We start from the raw sequence: 21,195 nt of genomic DNA, 5'->3' as shown, positions 1-21,195 counted from the left end.
GAGGCCTCTCGTCCCCGCTCTCATCCAGCATGTGGCGCACGCGATACATGTGACGCAGATTTGAAGCGCTGTATACCATAGCTGCACGTCTTCATTTGCATGCAGAGTCTGGGCGAGCAGATTTTAGCCTCATGTTCCTTCATGTTTCTGTGAGTGTGTGCTAAAGCGAGACGTTCAGGGGAACAAAGCAATCACACCCAGATTAACTCACCAGTGACTCAAGGAACGTGTGTTGTGTGCACACAGCGAGTGACTACTCATCGATATACCTGACCCTAGTCAATTACAGCCATCATTTCCAAATAGCGGCGTTTGCTTTCTTTGACGTTGTAGGACCCTCTGGTTGTGTCTGTCTCTGTAGGGTGGAGAGTATTTAGCCTTCCACACTCTCGAGCGGGGATTGTCACTCTACTTTGTTTAAAATCTAAATTGTTAGTGCACCAGAAGGCCAAGAGGGGATGCAAACACAGGCATACCATCCAAAAGCGTGCCTCATAGGATATCTCCTACATGTTTGCGAAAAACCTGCAGGGACTCTGCACAATGTTGACTCGGGACGAGAAAAGTAAGATAAATGCAAAATTGAACAAACGTTGCCATTTAAAAAGGAAATCGCTGCAGGGTTTCAAAGAGGCAGATTTTCCAGTTGATAAACTGGAAACACACAGAGGCCCTTCCGAGGCTTCAGCCGCCTGATAAAGAGACCAAACGCCTCTGTCCTATTAAAGCATTTAGTACATCACCACAGGGCATCCAGGTGTCCCATGGATCTGTCAGATGGGTCCTGTCGCATCCCACTCTGTCTCCTGCACCACAGGAGCGTTTGGGAAGAGAGCAGAGACGTAAATACATCTGCGACCCACTGCAAATGCTTCAAAACAGTACTGTGTTCTCTCCACTTGTCGAGGCTATTTTTTTAAGGGGGGGTGTCATAATTTTGGGCTTCAAACTTGTTAGCGTCATGCCTTTCTTATTTGCCTGACTTTTATGTGTCCCCTCCGTACACATGTGCATATGTTTTTTGAGATTGGTATATATTTCTTTTAATTGGTGAGACTTCTTTATTTCCTGGGAAAAGTGCTAGATGGGAGTGAACTTGCCCTAGAAAGCGGTGGAGGAAAAGGGAGAGGAATGTGGAGGCGATGCTGTTTGAGATTTTTTTTTTAACAGAATAAGTTTGAGACACAGACTTTTTTTTTTCCTTTCTGAATTATGTCAGTGAGTCAGTCTTTTTCCTGAGATTCGAGCTACGCTTTAATCTCAACTGTTTCTGATTAGAGGGAATGCGTGCAGTTACCAATACACTCCACTCTTCAGCAATCTAATACTTAATCTCTGTCACGTCCCCCTTGGCTAGTGATAAGGTGTCAGGATACAATACAGAGTGCAAGAAAGGTCCCAAGACAAAGATTATATTCCTAACTAGGGGTGTCCCTGTAGCGGGCAGGCAGGCTTGTGATTATTTTCTCTCTTTTATTTTTTTTCTTCGCTGATGAGTGTCTCGTATTTTTATTGTTTGTGTCATTGGTTTTCATTTATTGCTGTATTGCTTGTAAAGCAAGAAAATCTTTTTTAAAAATGGAGTTTGTTATTGTTGTCGACAGGGTAATTGAAAGGAACCGAGGGGACTCCAAAAAAAGAATGCTTGGTCAGACTTTTCCTCGCTCTCGCTCATTTCCCTCCTCCCCTCTCACGTCTCTCTTGAAACATTTGTCTTCTCCTTCTGACTCTTTCCTTTGTCGGTGCGTTAAGGAGCTGCTCAAATGTCATGAGCTGTCAGGCTTGCTCATCTTTCCTGTCTTTTCTTTAAAGAGAGTGAAGGGAGAGCAGAATTTATTTAAAAAAAACAAAAAAACAGCCACAGTTGTCACCAGGAAAGAAAAACGATTCTTCTTTTTTTTTTTTTTGGCTACATTTACTAGAGAACCAATAAAAGCGATCCAGTTTGCAGTTGCTCTGTTCTTACTTACAGTTCCTTTTACATTTCAGAGAATTAATGTCTCCACGGATTGTTTTTGTCTTTGTTCAGTGGAAATTTCTTTTATTTCTTTGTAATAACCTTCAGGCCTACAGATAGGCTGTTCGGTTTTATCATAATGTGACTACTCCATGTTTGCATAAAACATGACAAAGGCTGTCATTTTTATTTACTTTGGCTTTCTTTTCTTTATTGAAAGTGGCAGTGTAGTGTAGATAGGGACGGGACATGAAGGGAGAGAGAGAGAGAAGGGGGGAGGAGGGTGATATGGAACTGCTGACTGGCAGTTTTAATTGACTGTCTTCTTTGTGATGCTGTTCTGAAGGCTCTCGACTATGCTTTTTGAGTACATTGTTCTTCTTCTTTTCTAGGCTAGATGAAAGTAGTGACTCAGTAATGGACCATTAGCACTGTGCTACATCAGTCTCTTAGGCCGCCGTCATTACCGAACTACATTAGACATGGAAACCAGGCCTGAGAAAATCCATTTTGCAAGAGCCTGGCGTGGCTTGCTGAATTCCTTCTGAAAAGGCTATCTGTAGTTACAGTGCTGTGTGTGCTTCTGGCAGACATTCATTAGGTTTCCATTCTCTCGGTAGAGGTGTGTAAGGCTGAGCCGGTGAGTGAGGCTGGCTCTCTTATCGCTGAACTCGGACCAGTTTGATGGAAATGCAGCTTTGCCCAGCGACGCTCACAGGGATTATGATGTTGGCAGCACAAGATAAAAGTTATGAGCCTTTAGTCAGAACTTTCACACCGCTCCAATTATTTCTTTATTTCTGAAACGTGTTCTGCTTCCGTTGAACGCTAAGACGACCTGTTATGCATGTCTTTGTCCCAGTTGGGTTTTTTTTTTTTTTTTGCCTGGGTTACCCAGATTATTATGCAGATCTAAAGTAACCTTCCTCGTTAAGCCTTAATGCCAGTAATTCATTACCTCTGGCACGGAGACTAATGACACTATTAATCAGCTATGAATAGAGCTCAGCAATAGCAGTGGGAGGCTGACACCTTCTTACTGTAACAATCCCAGGCACGCATGTACAAGAGAGATTGTCAGAAGGACACCGAAAACTGCCCAGCATGTCAATTACCTACGGCGGACACGGTGTATGAAGATGGAAGCCGCTCGTAATGATTTTATTTCCTCGCCCTTGTCTGACCCGTGAGGTGGTCTTGATTCTGTTTGTGCTTCAAAGTGAGATAACCTCGAAGTCCACACTGGGCAAGAGTACTGATGGACAAATTCACTCGCTAAAAGAATTATGGCGTTGAGCAGAGTGCAAAGGCAGCGTGACCTGTTTCCTGTGTCATCTTAGGAGACAATCTTAGACCTATTAAAAGCCTGTTTTTCTCTTTTTCTGCAGACATCAACAACCAGCCAACAACTAGTTAAGGTTAATAAAGTTGAGTTTAAAAAAAAAAAGAAAAAAAATAAAACAAGGTCCAGATATGCATTTCTTAAAGCTCAACTCATATTCTCTTGTGACTTATTCTTCTGTTTTAATCAAGAAGTTGTGGCTCAACAGGGTTCAAAGCAAAACTGACTAATGTGAAGCAAATGTTGCTATCCGACTTTGTGCTTTTGAAGTTCTTTCAAACAGTTATCATTTGAGGGAAAGGAGAAGGCCTTTTAAAGGCATATTTCATTGCTATATAACCATATGTGTGTTGGAATAATAGTAATATTTCATATTTAATATGTGAGCTGGAGCACAGCGTGAGGTTATCAAGCAGGGCCCTTCTGGTTACTGTGAAAGAGTAGCATATCTTTTGCCTTCCAAGCTTCCTCTGGCTTTTAATCCTTCTTTCCTGAAGATATGGCAAAATTAGTATGCACACTAAAATCTCTAAATTGTTAATTCCATTGTATTCATCTCAATAAATTAATTCTACAGACTCAAGGGACTCATAGATTATTGCCTGCAGGACTTTTTTTTTATACAACCTGAATTTGGAAGGGGAATAACTAATTTCCTGTGGATGTTGTCTTTATCTCATCTTCCAGCTGAATTGTATATTGTTGATAGAATATACTGAGGTTGAAACTTTTTGAAATATGTCAACAATGAGTCGTTCCATTCACAGTATTTGCCGGGAGTTCCTACTTGCGCTGTGTTTCTGGATTGTACTCTACTGTGTTCAGATTTTTGGAATTCAGGAAACGCTTCCCTATTAAGAAACGGACCCGGAGCCTTTGGTGATTCGGTGAACCTGGTTCGAGTGAGGTGGCGGTAATTCTGATGCTTGTGCGTGTGCGAGACGCTTTATAAATGGGGATAATTATTCAGCATCTGGTAATTTACAATGCAGTCAGAAAGTATTAGGATGATAATGTGTTTTTCATTGTTGCTGGCACTACTCCAGCAAACAGGATTTGAAATGAAACAGTGGCGTTGAGGCTGAAGTGCTGACTTCCAGCTTTAAGCTTGTTTGAGGCTGTCATTACCTTTACTTGGTGAAGATTGAGAGACGGCTGGGTTGTTTTTTGGGGGGTTTTCTTCACCACTTTTAGAACAAGAACCCTAATCGCAGGGAAAAAGCAGCCAGTGTTTTTCTAAACGGTGTAAAATAGTTTTGGCTGGCCACTAGAGCTCAAACAATACTGTATTTTTGTAGGGTAAGGCAAGGCCTCATCACTCAGCTGACCTAAATCCATCTTTCCAGATGAGAATAAATTTAAAAAACAAACAAACAAAAAAAACAAAAAAATTCCTGAAATGTGCAAGAAGCAGCCCTCCACATATCCTACACAAGGTGTCGTGCTGATGTCTGTGACTTTAACGAGAGATTGGATTTTGTAGACATCCAAATTTGGGCAACAGTACCTTTTTTTTAATTTTTTATTGAGTGTAGATGTAAACAAGCTAAAATTGAGCCTGACAATCTGTTTATTTCCCATCCAAAGTACTAGAGCATGCTACAAATTCAACAGCAGTTCTTCAGAGCATTACTCGGTATACACAGAGCCCATAAATACGGAGTTGAAGCTAAAGTTTCTTGAGTGTTTATATACAGAAAGTGTATACTGACAATGTCATTTTTCTTTGGGGGTGGGTCAGAATCTTCTATATCAGATGTCGGCTTTTATATAATCACAGAAGTCAGTGAACTCTTTGATACATAAACAAATTCTGAAAGCCAAATTAGCGGTTAGTCCACATGCTGTGACAGATGAATATGCCAGCAGCCGCTTTCCATTCCATCGCAATTTCTCCGGTAATAACACACCGTTTGAGCGCAGCACTTGCCATGCGCCTTTTCTATATTTTCAGCCTTGCCCTCCAGTCCGTTTCCCCCCGACCTGCAAACAAATGGAAATGTCATACGGACTAACATTCTTTCCGTATGGTTTTGTTTCGCCTGCTTGCCAGGCAAATGGAAAGCAGATCTCACGAGGTCCGACCGCAGATTGTTCCTCCGAAAAGGAGGAGGAGGAAAAAAGAAAAACACACACGCACTCAAAATGAAATCACAAACATTTCTGTGGCTTGGCTGTGGAATGCGACGACAGAAGTGCTTCAGCAGCATCGTTAGTTATGAGAAGCTAAAGTGAGAGGGGGGGTTGGGTTAGTCCGAAGCTGTTTTACTGTAAAATAAAAGTCAGACGGTTTTCCTGTGTAACAGGCCACGAGATGACTTTGTCTCTGTCACGACAAAGTGTCTCTCCTTGCAGAAATGCAGTCCAATCATTCATTTTAATGCCAATGATTGGCAGGAAAGCCACTGATGGTGAACATTAAGTGTGTGACACTATGTTCTGCTCCCACTGCCCTTGCATTAGACAGCTGTGTGTAGATCTGCATGTGTAGTCCCTCCCTCTTTGTCAGCTTTGTGAGTGTAGTAGAAGTGTTGTATTGTGGTTCCTTGTCACACCGAGAGTCTTTTTTTTTTTTGTTACGTTGTTGTTATTTTGTTTTTTCTTTTTTTTGTTTCCTCCCTTTCTTTCGTTCCACTGTCATTTCCATTTCAACTCCTCTCCTCAACCTGCTCCTTTTGGGCACCTCTGCACAATATTTCTCCCACCCGACCCCGACATGCTACGGCCGTCTCCCTCCCGGTCTCCCTTGCTCTCATCCCACCATTCCTCCCTCCCTACCCCCCCCCCCCCCCCAACCCAAAGTCGTAGCCCTGCCCTCTTTCCCTCCCCCTTCACTGACTCCTAACACTACTGACCATGTAACACCAGGCTCCAGAGGTGTAGGCAGTCCAGCAGGGCCTACTTCCTCGGCCCCCCGAGACGTCGTGGCTTCGCTGGTGTCCACTCGCTTCATCAAGCTGACCTGGCGTCAACCAGCTGAGCCGCATGGGGACGAGTTGACCTACTCCATTTTCTACAGCCAGGAGGGCACGAGCAGGTAGAACGCACACTTTCCTGGAGGGGGTACTAATACACCCACAGGACTGCTGGCATCAGCACATTGCTCAAGTACACACATTTCCATGCAGGAGGCTCAGACCACTGAAAATATCTGATTCAAGAAGTTCAGTCACTTAAAACAAAACCTCCTTCTTAAACAAATATAAACCCAAAAAACCCCCAAAACAAATGTTCAAATACCATGCTCGCTTTTCCCCCCCAAATAGTTCTGTGGTAAATTTCTCCCAGCTTCACAGGCTGAGGATTTACTGACTGAGAATAAAATTTAAGAAGCTGAGAGGATTTTCCACAAGTCTTCTTTTTTATGTCTTCTCTGTAACATGACTGTAAGCAAGTTTCAGAAGTCACCCAGCTCAGCGGTGTTTTACACTTAGAACCAGGGACGCAAAAGCAAACCTTTAATATACAGAATCTACAAATACGTGGAGTGTACCGATAAATCAGCAAGGTTGTAAACTAGGTCTCCTGGTCCTGCTGTCAACAGGTGAGCAGGTTAGTTTATAGACCAGTGCCAGGATTAATTTAGCAATCATGCCAGTTTCTGCTCTAGTTTCTTTCTCTCCTCTGCTCTCTGTTTTTGTGTGTGGAGCAGTGATACAGACGTGCATATGGAGCAGAGTAAAGGAGGTGCATAAAGATAAAGTTAGTGCAATGAAGGCTTCCGAATGTTAATCCATCAAGATGTTTTGTTTTATTTTCAAGCTGCTGTCCAACATGCTCCCGTTACTGCGGATTTTATATTTTCCATTCCCACTTTAAAAAAAAAAAAAAACTAAACAAAAGAATAATGTGGCAGTGTGGAAAGGCCACTGGGACTCCTTCCACATAGCAAGAGAGCATGTGAGGAAGAGGGCCGTGCAGATGCAGAGGGAGAGTAGCTGGGGGTAAGTGGCATCTCAGCCACTGTACGGTACAAAAAGGATTATTTTGATGGAAAATGCATTTAAGTTGAAAGTTTTTCAGAATGGAGGGTTTGGGGTTTTTTTGGAAGTTAATGGATGCCAACTAATGGATAAAAAAAAAAATAATGAGGCTTACTAATTTATTTATTTTAACTTATTTTTAAGAATAAGAAGTCCTATATTAATCAACTTTATTATCAAAGCCAATGTTACAAAGTGCCTCCAAGAAATACGGGAAAAAATGTTTTAAAGTCTCGGCCAAAAGATAATATACATATAAAATCCAAAAATCTAATCGAGCCTTTTACACATTGATTTAAAAGAAAGACACTGATGTGACCTCCCTGTGTTGGATCAGGGGGGTCGCAAGATCCTGAATGCCGAGATTACAACTAAAGAAATTACTAAATCTATCGGTGTATTAAAAAAATGGTAAGAGTCCAGGCCCAGATGGGTTAGGGAATGAATTTTACAAACAGCTCAAGATCAAACTTGCTCCATATCTATTTAAATTGTACAACCATGCATACAATGTGGGCACCTTACCACCAACATTGAATGAAGCAGTTATTACTGTACTCCCCAAAAAAGGTAAAGTCTTGGAGGAAGTGGGATCATATAGACCTATCTCTTTATTAAATTCGGGTCAAAAGATCCTGGCTAAAATACTAGCGAGTAGACTCAGTATGGTAATAGATAAACTGGTACATTCAGATCAAACAGGCTTTATACCAGATAGGAGCTCCTTTAACAATCTAAGGCGTCTATTTAACATGATTTACTCCTCTAAGGCGCAACAGGATCTACTTATACTTAGCTTAGATGCCGAAAAGGCATTTTATCATGTTGAGTGGCCCTATCTCTTTGCTGTCTTAGAGAAATTTCAATTGGGACAAGATTTTATTTCCTGGATAAAATTACTCTATAAGAATCCCACAGCCAGAATCCTTACAAACCAAACATTATCCACTCAGTTTAAGCTCAGCAGAGGGACACGTCAGGGATGTGTTCTTAGTCCATTACTGTTCGCTCTTCCTCTGGAACCCCTGGCACAGACAATTCGCACTCACCCTGATATACATGGTTATGACGCAGCATATACCTCTAATACTATATCGCTCTATGCTGATGACATTTTACTATACATAACAAAACCCCAAACTTCCATCCCAGTAATCCTCTCCGTTATTGACAAATTTGGCACCTTTGCCGGTTACAGGATCAACTGGGGAAAAAGTGAAGTATTGCCCATCAAATTTGAAAGTAGTGAGTGGCTTGCATCTCTACCATTTAAAATAACTTATGAAAAAATTACATATCTGGGCATCTCAATAAAAAGAAAATAGAGTTCCCTAGTGAAAGAAAACTTTCTCCCTCTACTGGAGAAGCTAAAAAACAACATTCAGTTTTGGAGGACACTCCCTATCTCATTGATAGGAAGAGTGAACTCAGTAAGGATGGTCTTTCTCCCATAATACTTGGTCCAAAATATCCCAATTTTTTTGCCCAAATCTTTCTTCAAAAAGTTGGATGCCATTATTATGCCGTTTATATGGAACTACAAAACACATAGAATAAAGAAAGAACATCTTTGTAAACACGGATCCCTTGGAGGACTTGCACTACCTAACTTTATGCATTATTACTGGGCATCAAATTTAAGAATAATTTCCCTCTTACTTGATGATACCGCGTTACTCCCCCATGGCCTGCAGATGGAACGGGAGGATTGCCTTCCTTACTGTGTTGGTGGAATATTACTTTCTCCTACTCCCTTGAGAAGTGCACACTATAACTATAACCCAGTGATCCATACCACTTTGTGAATTTGGAAACAAATAATTAAGCACTTTAAACTGAAGCCACTATCAATGTGTATCCCTGTTACATCTAACCCTTCTTTCCTTCCATCATGTGCAGACGGAGCTTTCAACATGTGGCAGGAACTGGGAATTCGTAAATTAAAAGACTTGTATTCAAACGATACCTTCATGTCATTTCAACAATTAAAAGATAAATTTGGACTACCGTGCAGCCATTTTTTTAGATATCTTCAGCTACGAAATTATATCCGCACACATCTGCCGCAGTTTGAAAGCATGCCGTCCGACACCTTGGATAGATGCCTTAGTGATAGCCGGGGGTCCGAACAGAGAATCTCATTATTCTATAACTCACTACAGGAGATGAGTACACCTTCTACTCATTCAATTAAAGAGGAGTGGGAAAAGGAATTTGGGATCTCCCTATCGGAAGATTTTTGGCAGGAGGTCTTACGCAACATAAATACACTTTTTATTAATTCCCGTCATTGCCTAATTCAGTATAAAATTGTACACAGGTTACATTACTCAAGGGAAAGAATTCACAAAATGTATCCAGACTGCTCCCCCTTCTGTGAAAAATGTATGACACATTATGGAAATCTGTTACATAGTTTTGCACTTTGTCCAAGGCTTCAGCGTTTTTGGTGTGATATCTTCACCTATCTATCTAATATTCTCAAAATCAAGATTGATCCAAATCCAACAGTAATTATCTTTGGGATCTCCAAAGAAACACAAAGCTTACAATATGCTCAAAAAAGTCTTATGTCATATGCACTGATCATTGCAGAGAAACTGATCCTGCAGCTTTGGAAAGGCAAAGAGGTTCCTGTATTAAAGATGTGGCTTGCAGAGCTTACAAATACACTTCACCTTGAAAAAATAAGATATACCATGAATGGCAATGTGAAAGATTTCGAACTGATTTGGTGTCCTTTACTTGTATATCTTGGGAACATTTAACTTTCTGGCAGTCAGGGAATTGGGGTCCAGGGTGGGTTCGGGTTTTGTTTTTGTTTTTTTTGTTTTTGTTTTTGTTTTTGTTTTTGTTTTTTCTTCACTTCAACGGACTTGAAGTCTACTTTAGATACCATCTAAGTCATCGATTGGTGGATTTTTTGTTTTTTGTTTGTCTGTTTATTTATTTATTATTTATTTAGAGAAAAAGGGGGCATAAGTCCTATTAACCTGTAACAACTGTGATACTTGCTTCTAATAAAAGATATATGAAACAGAAAGACACTGATGAACTCGGAGTTCCCCCCGCAGGTCAGTCCACAACTGAGGAGCCCTGAGAGCAAGCCCTCGATTGCCTCTCGTTTTTTGTGTTAACGTACTGGGATCAATGCGCACATGTGTTTGGCACCAAAGATATTAGGCGCTCTAAATGCCACTTCACTTTGTTTCTTGCAAACCAGCATTAAACAAAACTGTCTGGGTAATTTAAGGTCAGAATGATTAACTGTTCTGTTACCTGTCTGCGTGCGACCCACCCCCACCCCCCCATCAGGGAGCGAGTTGTGAATACCAGTCGTCCAGGAGAGATGCAGGTCACCATCCAGAACCTCATGCCAGACACCAAATATCGCTTCAGGGTTGTGGCCCACAATAGCAACGGCCAGGGCGAGAGCTCTGCAGCGCTCAAAGTGGCCACCCAAGCTGAAGGTAACACTCTTGCTCACTTACTTCACTCTCTCTCACACACACACACACACGCGTTTATATGTGCTCGGTAAACAGGACACATAAACACAAAGCCACACTCTAGCCAGTTTGTCAGAAGCGTGCTCACACTGCTCACACTGATGCAAACAGGATGCACTCAAAGGAAGCACACAAGAGGCAAATAAACATTCGCACAAACAAATATTCACTCATATGCAGTATACGCTCACTTCAAACAGAGACATCCCATATTCCCCGCACACATGGGCACACACAGAGAAGGCTGTTTAGTGCTGTTCGTTAAGGCAGACCACCCAAGAGCAGACCAGAGAAGCACTGCATTTTCTTCTTTTAAGCCACTTCTTGTTTACTTTTGTTTACATTTACTTGAATCCTCCGTGTGTTTGGCTCGAAACATGCCTACCCGAGTGAGGAATGCTGGAAATTAGTATTCCAGATTCCAACACTCTCCTCTTCCAGTGTACTGAGAAACTTATTAGGATGTTTTGAATAGAGGACACATAAGCACGACTGTAGGAAGGAGTAGCAAAGTGGTTCCCTTCCTCTCCTCTCTCTCTTTGTGTTTGAGTGTGTAAACCTCTCTGTGGCTGCTGCTCCAAAATCACTTGAAAGTGCTGTGAAGGGGATTTCCCAGCACACTGTCAGACTGTGGACAACCCTCTCCTCTCGACTAAGCTACAGCTCAGTCACTGTCACTTTGTAGGTCAGCTGCTGTTTCTCTACTTGTGTCCTTGGTTGGAGGGCGGACGAATCAACACACAAAAGCACACATGCTACATCTTAATGCCCGGCAGCAGGAGCACAGCCACCCAGGGGGATAGCAGTGAGGGCGGGCTGTAGCTGTGCCGTATATCTCTGTCGCGTGTGTGCGCCTTTAATGTAAGAACATGCTACGAACTGGAGCTTAAACTGTTGACCTGCATCCGAGTGCCAAGCATGTGCAAACCACACTCCCTCTGTATCACTTCTCTTTAGAGACGGGCTTTACACACCTGCACACACACACATACACAGTCTCTCACCCTTCTAACATCTGTGCACGCTGACAAATGGGAGCTTCTCTCTTCTGGCAGGAACACCTGCAGCTAATGTCTACAAGATGTATCCAGAGCAGACGTATGGCTCCATGTCTGACAGCAGGCACTTTAACCTCAGAGTCACTGTTTGATTTTAAATCCAATGGGCCACAGTACAGACACAAGTAACATCCATGCACATATACGTAGACACAGTGTAGTCACAGATTATTAGAACGGTGATACACATTTTGTTACGATAGCTGCGTATTTGAGCACGCTGCATATTACAGGAAATATTTAGTTTGAGCTTCCTGTCTGCTTTCATTTACGTTTGCACCAGATAACCAGTGCAGTTCTGTTTCTCCATAGCCTCCTGCACCACTGAGTTATGTAGCAGATCAGCTCCCGCTGCAAAATTAACTCAGCGCTAATTGTAAAAGTGGACTACATCCCATATTCATCTAGTATACCAGCATATTATGAAGCCAGGATACAGACACATATAAATATACATTCTGTTTCTGCTGCCTTAATTTACTAATCAAGTGCAATACAATAAACAGGCTACCACAGTCAAAGGTAGCAGGATCCCAGCGGTGATGGGATATTAGATGCATACTGATGTTTTTGTTGAAACTTCCGCTTTTGTTCTGGGAATAGGAAGAAAATCAGCACGCTGGCAGCCCAGTCCAGAGGGGGACAATTTGGCCTCAGTGTTAGCGCTGGGAAATGTGACTGTGAGGTAGCCAAGAATATGTCTTAGGTGGTAAGAACTAGGAATTGCTAAATTAGTTTCTTTCTCCCAGATGAGACACAACAAAAATGAAGAACGGTTCAAGATAAGAGAACAAAATGGTCACACTTGCTGCTTTTCTAATTTCTGTCCACCTGTGATATTTCGTCACCAGTCCAAGTACCCGGCCCGGCTCCTAACCTGCAGGCGGTGTCCAACACGCCGACCTCCGTTTCTCTCAGCTGGGACAAACCCCTCACTGGCAATGGAGAGATCCTCTCGTACAAGTTGTACTACACGGACAAGAGCGTCGGCAAAGAGCAGGTAGGGCGTGAACCACACTCCAGGGACAAACTCACGCTGCTCGAGCGCCTATCGAAGACTGATTTTATTTTGAATTCAAAGGTTTTCAGGTAGAAAAGACATAAACAGGTGTCCAAAACCTTTTACCTTAAATTGCAGCTCATGTTTTAAAATGAAGCTACAAAGTGCTTCACAATAGATTTTAAAAACCAATGAATTAAAAACACATTCATCGGAGAAATAAGTAGAAAATTAAAGTAAAATTAAAGATTTGCATGGTTGTTTTTTTATTATTATTTAATTCTAAACAAGATTGTCCTGAAACATATGTCACACCACTTGCTTTGCAATGTCGTCTTAGTGTTTTGCTTTTCTTTTATCGGTGATAAATTGCTTAAATCACCTGAAATAAGCGCAGACTTTAAACAGATGCAGCGTGTGCTCACTGCTCACAGTTTACCCTGTGAGCGAGGTATAGTGTGTGAAGCTGATGCCTGATTTCGCAGGGCCCATTAGATAAAATGCGTACGACTGATTGGTTTCTCATACAAATTGTGATGAGGTAAGAATCCCTAATCATTTGCCAAGACCCTTTGTGCTGATTTTTGGCGGCGTTCTTAATGATTCATCGTCTCACAGAAACAGCAGGGCATTGTGCTAAAAGAAAGCAGATATGATTCACTTGGTGCTTCTCTGCAGGACTAACTCTGTCACAAGAGTGGAATCGAGCTGCTTAGATATTGAGTCAACCCCAGCAGTAGCAGTGTGCAAGCCAGTGAGGCATTAAAAAGCCTTTAATATGATAATGGATGAAACGTCAGCCGGTGCACTGAGTAATGATGCCTCAGCTCCCTGGAGGAGAGAGCCAGAGATGAGGTGAAAAAGGGGGAGAGATGAAGAAGTAGTAGTAAAGGAGAGGTGAAGGAAGCGGACTGAAGGGAGATGAAGTTAGAGAGAGACACAGTGCTGAACGGATATTAAATATTGAAAGGGCAGAGGGAAGTCGGGGACAACATATGACATGAATTCAAGGGTGACGTGGCCAGAGGTAATCAGCTGACCCAAGTTCAGAGGTCAAGGAATGGACTGCTCTGGAAGCAAGATTAGAGTTTCCTCCAAGTGCCTTTTTTTTTTTTTCTCAAAATGTCACAACCAAAGAGCTGCATGCAAATAGGCTTGAAGTAATTGGGCATGTGTCAGCGTGCCCAATTTGTAAAGCAAAGCAAGTCAAAATCACAGAAGGCACAAATTGCGTCTCTGCGGAAGACGACATTTTCACACCGAATTACAAACAGAAATGTTAGCGTGATGAAACGATGAAGGCTGGCGTGACATTGTGAAGCTACTGGAACGGTCCTAAATGTCTGCATTTATCAGAATGCTGTTGGCTGTGAAATACTATAAAAATGCTACACTGGAGTGCTATCAGTGTTTTTGTCTTTTTCTGCAGGTAATCATAAACGTTTCCTTTTCATACAAGCGTCACATATTCGGTTTTTGTTTTTCCCGTTGTTCGTAAATATCGAGATGTCGGTGAGCAGCCGTGAAAGTAGAGGCGTGTTTGCTTTTTAAGCAAGGGGAGTCGCACGATTCTCAATTCACTGACAAGTTCCTCTCCTTCCCTCCTTTTCTCATTCAGGATATTGACGTAGACGGCCAGTCGTATAGCATGGCGGGGCTGAAGAAGAACACGGAGTACAGTTTCCGTGTGGTGGCCAACAACAGGCACGGTCCTGGCGTCTCCACTGAGGACGTTGTCGTTCGCACTCTGTCTGATGGTTAGTGGACTGATGAAGTGTAAATGTAAACACTAATTTGACTTCTCTTTTATTGTAACACCACTGAAATGGTAACTGGAAATGTTCCTATATAGTGCTTTTCTACTCTTCTTGAGCACTCAAAACACTTTGCTTAACATGTCTCACTTAACAGTTTTTGGTTTTTTTAAGTACTTTTCTGCCTTAAATTCACACACATTCACACTCAAACTCTTTGGGAACAACTCAAGGTTCAGTACATTGCCCGAGGATATTTGGCATGCAGACTGAAGCAGCCTGTAATCAAACATCACGGCTCTACCTCCTGAGCTACAGCCACTACAAAAGCATTTAAAAAGTTGGGGTATAAAGAGTATTGTAACTATAAAATACATCTGGTGAGGTAAATGTGTCATCACACACCGTTTCCTTGCTGTATTAAAGGAGCTAATATGGATGTAGTGAAGGAGGACAAAGGAGGGTTGATGTGAAGCAGGATGCTAACAATAAGGTGACTTGAAGGCAGAAAAGGGAGCGGCTGAAAGAAGGAAGACAACCCCGGCTTCCACATTATGTCCAACCAACAGTCCAAAACTTGAGGTTCTCAGTTAATGGGGCTATCTTTACAACGTTGTTCTGTCCAGTTAATTAATAACTTGATTGTTTGAGCTCTGCCAAAATGTAGATTTCTATGTTTTCTTTAGTTTCACACTAACAAACTGTCTGTTTTTTCATTTTTCCACAGTACCAAGTGCCCCGCCTCAAAACCTGACCATCGAGGTCCAGAACTCAAAGGTGAGGTTTATTTGTCTCGACTGAAGGGCGCGTCGACAGACCTTTTAACTTGTTTAGGTTTCTCTGTTGCCTTGTTGAGGACTTAAGCTACAGGTACACCTAAACTGCCTGCAGACTGTTTGTTGTACAGCAATTGTGTTTATGTGTTTGCTTGAGCAAATCCGCCTTCACCCGCCCGCTCGTTCGCTCACTCGCACACACAAACAGTTGAACAGATACATAGCCTGCAGGCCAGTGCACCGTTGTTGCTGTGTTATTACCTGCGTCAGATCCTTGTAGCCCCAGCTGGTTAAGAGGGCGTGTGAACCCTCATCGATCTTCTCGTCGGCAGGAGACTCGCCTGTCAGAAGGTTTTATCCTCAGTATCACTCCATCCGTACAGAAACTGGCACGGGAGCCTACAGCTCAAATCTGATAGGATACAGAAAGATGCGGGCTCGCTAAAACTGATACTCAGGTAGGATTTATAGGTCGAATGAAGTTAGACGTCTAGTTGAAACCCGACATAACACAACTCATAATGAATGTAAGTTGGAAAAGTTAACTTTTCAACCAATATCGGTTCATTAAGTGCAAACGGTTAGAAGTGTGATGACTTACCAGTTTCCAATTCACCCTCGGTAACAGAGATCTCACTTTCTCACTCACCTTTTTTTTTTGTTAGCAGGCTTATAGGCAACGTGATAAAAAGATTTACTTGTTTAAAAGTGAGATCTCATTTTATCTAGATTCAATTTTCTCTTTGGAGCAGAGATAACTGGATCAATTTCTTTTTTTCCCCCACAGCTCAGCCAACAAGTTCTGGCATCCTCTCAGTCTTTTTAAGTTTCATTGTTAAATCCTGTTTATTTCAGCCGAAACATGCCGCAGTTCTCGCGTGACGCGCTTTATTTGATAAGGCTGCTGAGGTGGCTGCTGGCTGCACAACACGCCCCTGATTAAAACAGGAAACGGGCCTCGGCTGCCCATCATCTCAGCCATTTGATCTTCAAACAGAGAGCTGTAGGCCTGTTTATTGTACTTTCCCACCCGAGTGAGGGATTAATTTTTACAAAAGATGTTTCTCACTCATGACATGTGAGACAGCAATTGCAAAGAGAAAAAAAGAAGAGATAGGGAAAACCTCAGGGTGTGTGCAGTGACTACAAAAACGGCAACCAGCACTTTTGGCCCTTTGCTGGTCGATGCTTAGCCCAAGTGAGGGAAAACACTGACAGACAATCCTATCACACACTCCCAGCCTGAGTTAGAGCTAGCCACCCATGCTGAGGGATCCTCTGCTGAGATTTGTAGAGAGAAAATGCTCTCATGCTAATTTTAAGAGTAAAATGAAGCGGACTCAGTCTGTGGAAGGGACATGAATAGTTTTCTGAGAGGATAGTGTGCGTGAGGCCAGCTGTCCCTCCACACTTTGGCCCAGACCAAGTGGTTTAAAGCTGTGAAACAAACATCTGACAGATTTCTTTTTTTTTCCTTTAAGTGTCCTTCAGTAATTCATCTCATTTTCTCTTTTTGTTGTCTTTGTCTTTCACTTTGAGCGTAAACAAGCCATTAAAAGAATAATTACAGTACAATTATTTGGATACAAACCATTTATGCAATTAGTTCAGTACACCCAACCAAACGCAAGTGGAAAAGAGCTAATTAACATTCATTTCATTTGTGGTCTCCTCTTTGGGTCCTGTCAAGCAGAACGGTGCATCTTTTACCTACAAGGCAACCTGATCATCGTGTTTTCTGATCTTACTTCTCTGGGTTTTTTTGTTGTTGTTGTATTTTTTTGCTTTTGGCATCTGCCTCTTCACCTTCCCCTGCGAGTTTACAAAAGTCAATTAAACTGTTTTTTTGTGATTAGCGCCAGGAAGGTAGAAACGCAACAGACATGACGAGCCGGGGCCGATAGTGTAATAAGAAAAATGGAAATAATTGAACACACTTCACACAAATTTAATTTGTGCAATTCCCTCGACTCTGCTGGGGAGGAGCGCACACGTGCCCTGTGCGTGTACTCGGGCTTTTGTGCATCAGTGTGACAGTGGGGAAGCGTTAATTAACTCTTCTCCCACGCTGAGCCACCCCCCACCTATCTCTTTAAACACACATGGGCACACAAAAACTCAGCAGCGCACATCCCAAAAGAGTGCAGCGTGGGCCCGCCAGCAGAGCGTCTTGCCTTCATCTCTCTGCCTCGGTGTCTCTGCAGGCTTAACCTGACCACACACCTCGCTTATCATCGCAACTTTTATTATTCATAGTCATCTCTTCCTAATGCATCTGTTTGCGCTGCGTCTCTCGCGCTCACGGGGGTGTTTGCTCGATGTGGGTCTCCCTCTTGTTTGGACCGCGGTGAACCTGCAGGGTTCTGTTAACACAAAGGTCCACGCCAAGGTGCGTGGGAAGGTGCGATGCCGCCTGCTAAACTGTGAGGTCACCTTTACAGCTACAGGCCCCAAAAGCACGTGCTAAACATGACATTCTGTTTCATTTACACCTTTCCCCGTCTCAGAGCATCATGCTTCGGTGGCAGCCTCCGCCCCTGAGCGGCCAGAACGGGAAGATCACCGGCTACAAGATACGATACCGGAAAGGATCCCGCAGGAGCGAATCTGAAACCACTGAAGGCACCCAGCTTTACAAGCTCATGGATGGTAATGAATAAAAAAATTGTGACTAATGACTTTTTGAATAAATCCGTCCTCTTCCCTCAGACCAGTGGAAGTGCTTATGAATGTATTGCATTTATTACCATGTGTACAGAGAAGAGTTTAGCTATAAACCTTACCTCCAGTTACATTCAGTGGGTGTTCAGGTGTGGGAAGAGAGCCACCATAGTTCACATCTGCTAGTAAAATGTTTCTTGTATGTGCTTGGCCTTTTAACCCAGTTTGAAAACAAAGTCTCCAAACCATCCTGGATACGCAGGTTCAGAACCGGGTTTGAAAGACGGACCATTTAAAACTATACACGCCCTGCAGCTACGAAAAGTCATCCCATCACCAGATAAAAAAGTGCAAAGACAAGTTGGAGAGGAGACATGAACAGTTTTCTTAACAGGCAGTGCTGTACAGTTATGGACACATGCATCCCTGTGCATGTCTGCAGGGTGTTTTCAGAGCTGCACACAAAAGCAATGGCATCACTGTGATGGTTTTGTGCCCTCGTCTAAAAGCCCAAAAGTGATACAGATTCATAGATTTACATATCGAATCTGATTTTAAAATGATGGATCCACAAAGAACTCCCCTTTTTGACGTTTTCACTGAGCCCTAAGCTCAAACTTTTATGCTATCAGACTCCATGTCATCTCTATATTTTAGTATCTTTATCTGATGCGTCTTGGAAAGTGTGAGCCGTGTCTGATGGGGTGCAGGATTTTATTTTTTTTTTATAAATCTCTTATCTTGAGCCTGAAGATGCGTATCGGATGATTCATGGGATTAGTCAGACTAACTGCGGGCCTGTTTATTTACTCAACATCCACACATCAGTTTCTAAACCCATTGCAATTGAGTTACATATCCTACTGTACCCTAACATTACCCACCGCTATCAGCAAAATATGCACAATATCACCAGAGAGGCACGGCAGCGGTGATTAATATTAGATGTCGTCTCAGCAACTTTCAAGTGGCCCGGCTTCATGCTGTGTGCTGCATCAAAGAGAATATACACTTAAAAGTTGATTTTTGGAGAACATTCTGTGGGGGGGAACACAGGGGTGTTTGTTGGTTCAGAAGCGTTTAGAAGAAGATGTTGTAGCCTCGGAGGCACGGATGGTTAGGCAGTCTTCAGAAGCTACCCCCAAGGGCGGCCCAGAATAGTGGGTACAGAGCGAAGAGAGTACAGGATTAGCATGTAGCGTGCAAATGGGACAATACGGCGATGATGAAAAATTTTGCAGCAAATTAATACAGCAACACATCATTTGTCAGCAGGCGTTCCCCTCTTCTCTGAATACCAAAGCTGGCACCCAGCGGTGTTGCAGCTCACTCTAAGGGAGATATAGCTTTAAAATATGAATTAATCCAGACTACCATTTTTTTTAAACTTCTGCTCTTAGTGTCTCTCGTTTTGTGCTACTTTTTATCAGACACTCTCTTTTTAACTTGTTTTAAAGGCTAGTGTTGTGTTTTTCTTTAAATCCCATCAAATCGTACTCATCAGATGTGAAAATAAAATGTAATCAACTTTAATATAGATTAGGCGAGTTATGGATTTTCTCCTTAAGCTGTGGAGAGACGTATCAGGTATCTGCTTTAAAATATTTGTGTTTTCAAAATATTGAAAGCCCAACTGACCCACCCAATCAGAGCGCACCAGTAAATCGTAAAGTAAAACCAGGACTGAGAGAGGCTTTAATGGAGGAGCTGACTTGGGGGGTCATTTTGGCCACAGCTCTATTTAAATACTCCAGCTTTGAATCTCAGGCTGATGTGTTGGTATTGCCCGTCCAGGTCTCGAGCATGGAACAGAGTACTCCTTCCGAGTGTCAGCCATGACGGTAAATGGCACGGGACCGGCCACCGAGTGGATGACGGCAGAGACGTTTGAGAGCGACTTGGATGGTAACGTCAGCTGTTTTACTAAACCGGAAGCTGTCACTTGGTTTTGAGCAATTATTTATTTTAGCATTTATTTTTCCTCCTCATCTAAAGTTTTTCCTGCTTCTCCCCCATCAGAGTCACGTGTTCCGGACCAGCCTAGCTCGCTGCACGTCCGGCCGCTGGTCAACAGCATTGTGGTGAGCTGGACGCCGCCGGAAAACCAGGACATTATGGTGCGCGGTTACGCGATTGGCTACGGCATCGGCAGTCCACACGCGCAGACCATCAAGGTGGACTACAAGCAGCGCTACTTCACTATCGAGAACCTCGGTAAGAACAGTCGCTCCCTTTTTGTTCTTCACATGTGTTTCTTTCAGCTTTTTGTATAGATGTGTTCACATTCTTGTCCCCAAAATAGTTACACATAAGGATCAAATACTAATGATCCACGTGTCAAATCATTATCGGACAAAATGTTAATGTGATCTATTTGATGTGATACTTTATACGCTAAGTTTAATTAATGGTTTGTGTATTATAAGCAAACTCACAGGCAGACGCGCAAACACTGAATTAATTCATCTGTACCCCACAGTGAGTGTTTAGAGAATTAATAAGATCCTCTCCACCACACGCCTGAGCTGCTAATTATACAGATTGGCCTAATGGGCACACAATAATTAAAGGTCATGATATTTGAATAAAATATTTGGTGGTTTTAGCGCTCGCTGTCATCAAACCAGTTTTACCTCATTAAAATGTTCTGCTTGTTCTTTTGCATGAGGGCCATTTCTCCGCATGTGATCAATGCAGCCTTTGGGAAACTCACACAAACTGTATTTGACTCTAAAACCTACGTGATGAAATTAAAGTTAATTCCTTTTAAACCTCAGGAAGCTTTGCTCTGATAGAACCACCATTCAAGAAACATTTGATTTTTTTTGTTCTTCTAAGTATATAATGCGCATCACACTCTACTGCCATAGCTGATCACTGTCTAAATGCTGTAGTAAGGGGGCCTAGAAGATGGATAGAAAAAAAGAGACACAGGGAGGAATTTTTCAACCATTTCTTCATATTTTTCTTCCAATGAGGCTTTCTGAAGGTCTTTCACAGTTTTTATTTGGACATCAATTTATTTTCAGTCATTTTTAGTCCAATCCCTTGAACCTGACCATTTTCAGAGTTTTGTCTGTTAAGCCACTTAACACTGACTTATGAATCATTCAAGCATACAAAAGGCACCAAACTAAAGGAATGGATCAGCGTTG

The 21,195-nt window shown here is 42.5% G+C and overlaps 1 protein-coding gene across 13 annotated transcripts in view; it reads left to right on the top strand.

Annotated features, from left to right (window-relative positions):
- The window catches only part of neo1a (neogenin 1a), a 157,223-nt gene that overhangs the window by 116,840 nt on the left and 19,188 nt on the right, over positions 1-21,195 (top strand). For 11 of the 13 annotated variants that reach the window (XM_063471904.1, XM_063471895.1, XM_063471886.1 and 8 more), the window contains exons 8-15: positions 6,102-6,336; positions 10,598-10,752; positions 12,701-12,849; positions 14,468-14,606; positions 15,331-15,380; positions 17,887-18,028; positions 19,835-19,945; positions 20,060-20,254. In XM_063471904.1, the coding sequence (XP_063327974.1) occupies positions 6,102-6,336; positions 10,598-10,752; positions 12,701-12,849; positions 14,468-14,606; positions 15,331-15,380; positions 17,887-18,028; positions 19,835-19,945; positions 20,060-20,254 (1,176 nt within the window). The remainder of the gene's footprint in view (positions 1-6,101; positions 6,337-10,597; positions 10,753-12,700; positions 12,850-14,467; positions 14,607-15,330; positions 15,381-17,886; positions 18,029-19,834; positions 19,946-20,059; positions 20,255-21,195) is intronic. The other 2 variants (XM_063471932.1, XM_063471914.1) reach the window with 1 other exon arrangement.

This window comes from Pelmatolapia mariae, linkage group LG1 (assembly GCF_036321145.2).
Source record: "Pelmatolapia mariae isolate MD_Pm_ZW linkage group LG1, Pm_UMD_F_2, whole genome shotgun sequence".
Classification (NCBI taxonomy): Eukaryota; Metazoa; Chordata; class Actinopteri; order Cichliformes; family Cichlidae; genus Pelmatolapia; species Pelmatolapia mariae.
This window is presented reverse-complemented; position numbering and strand designations above follow the sequence as displayed.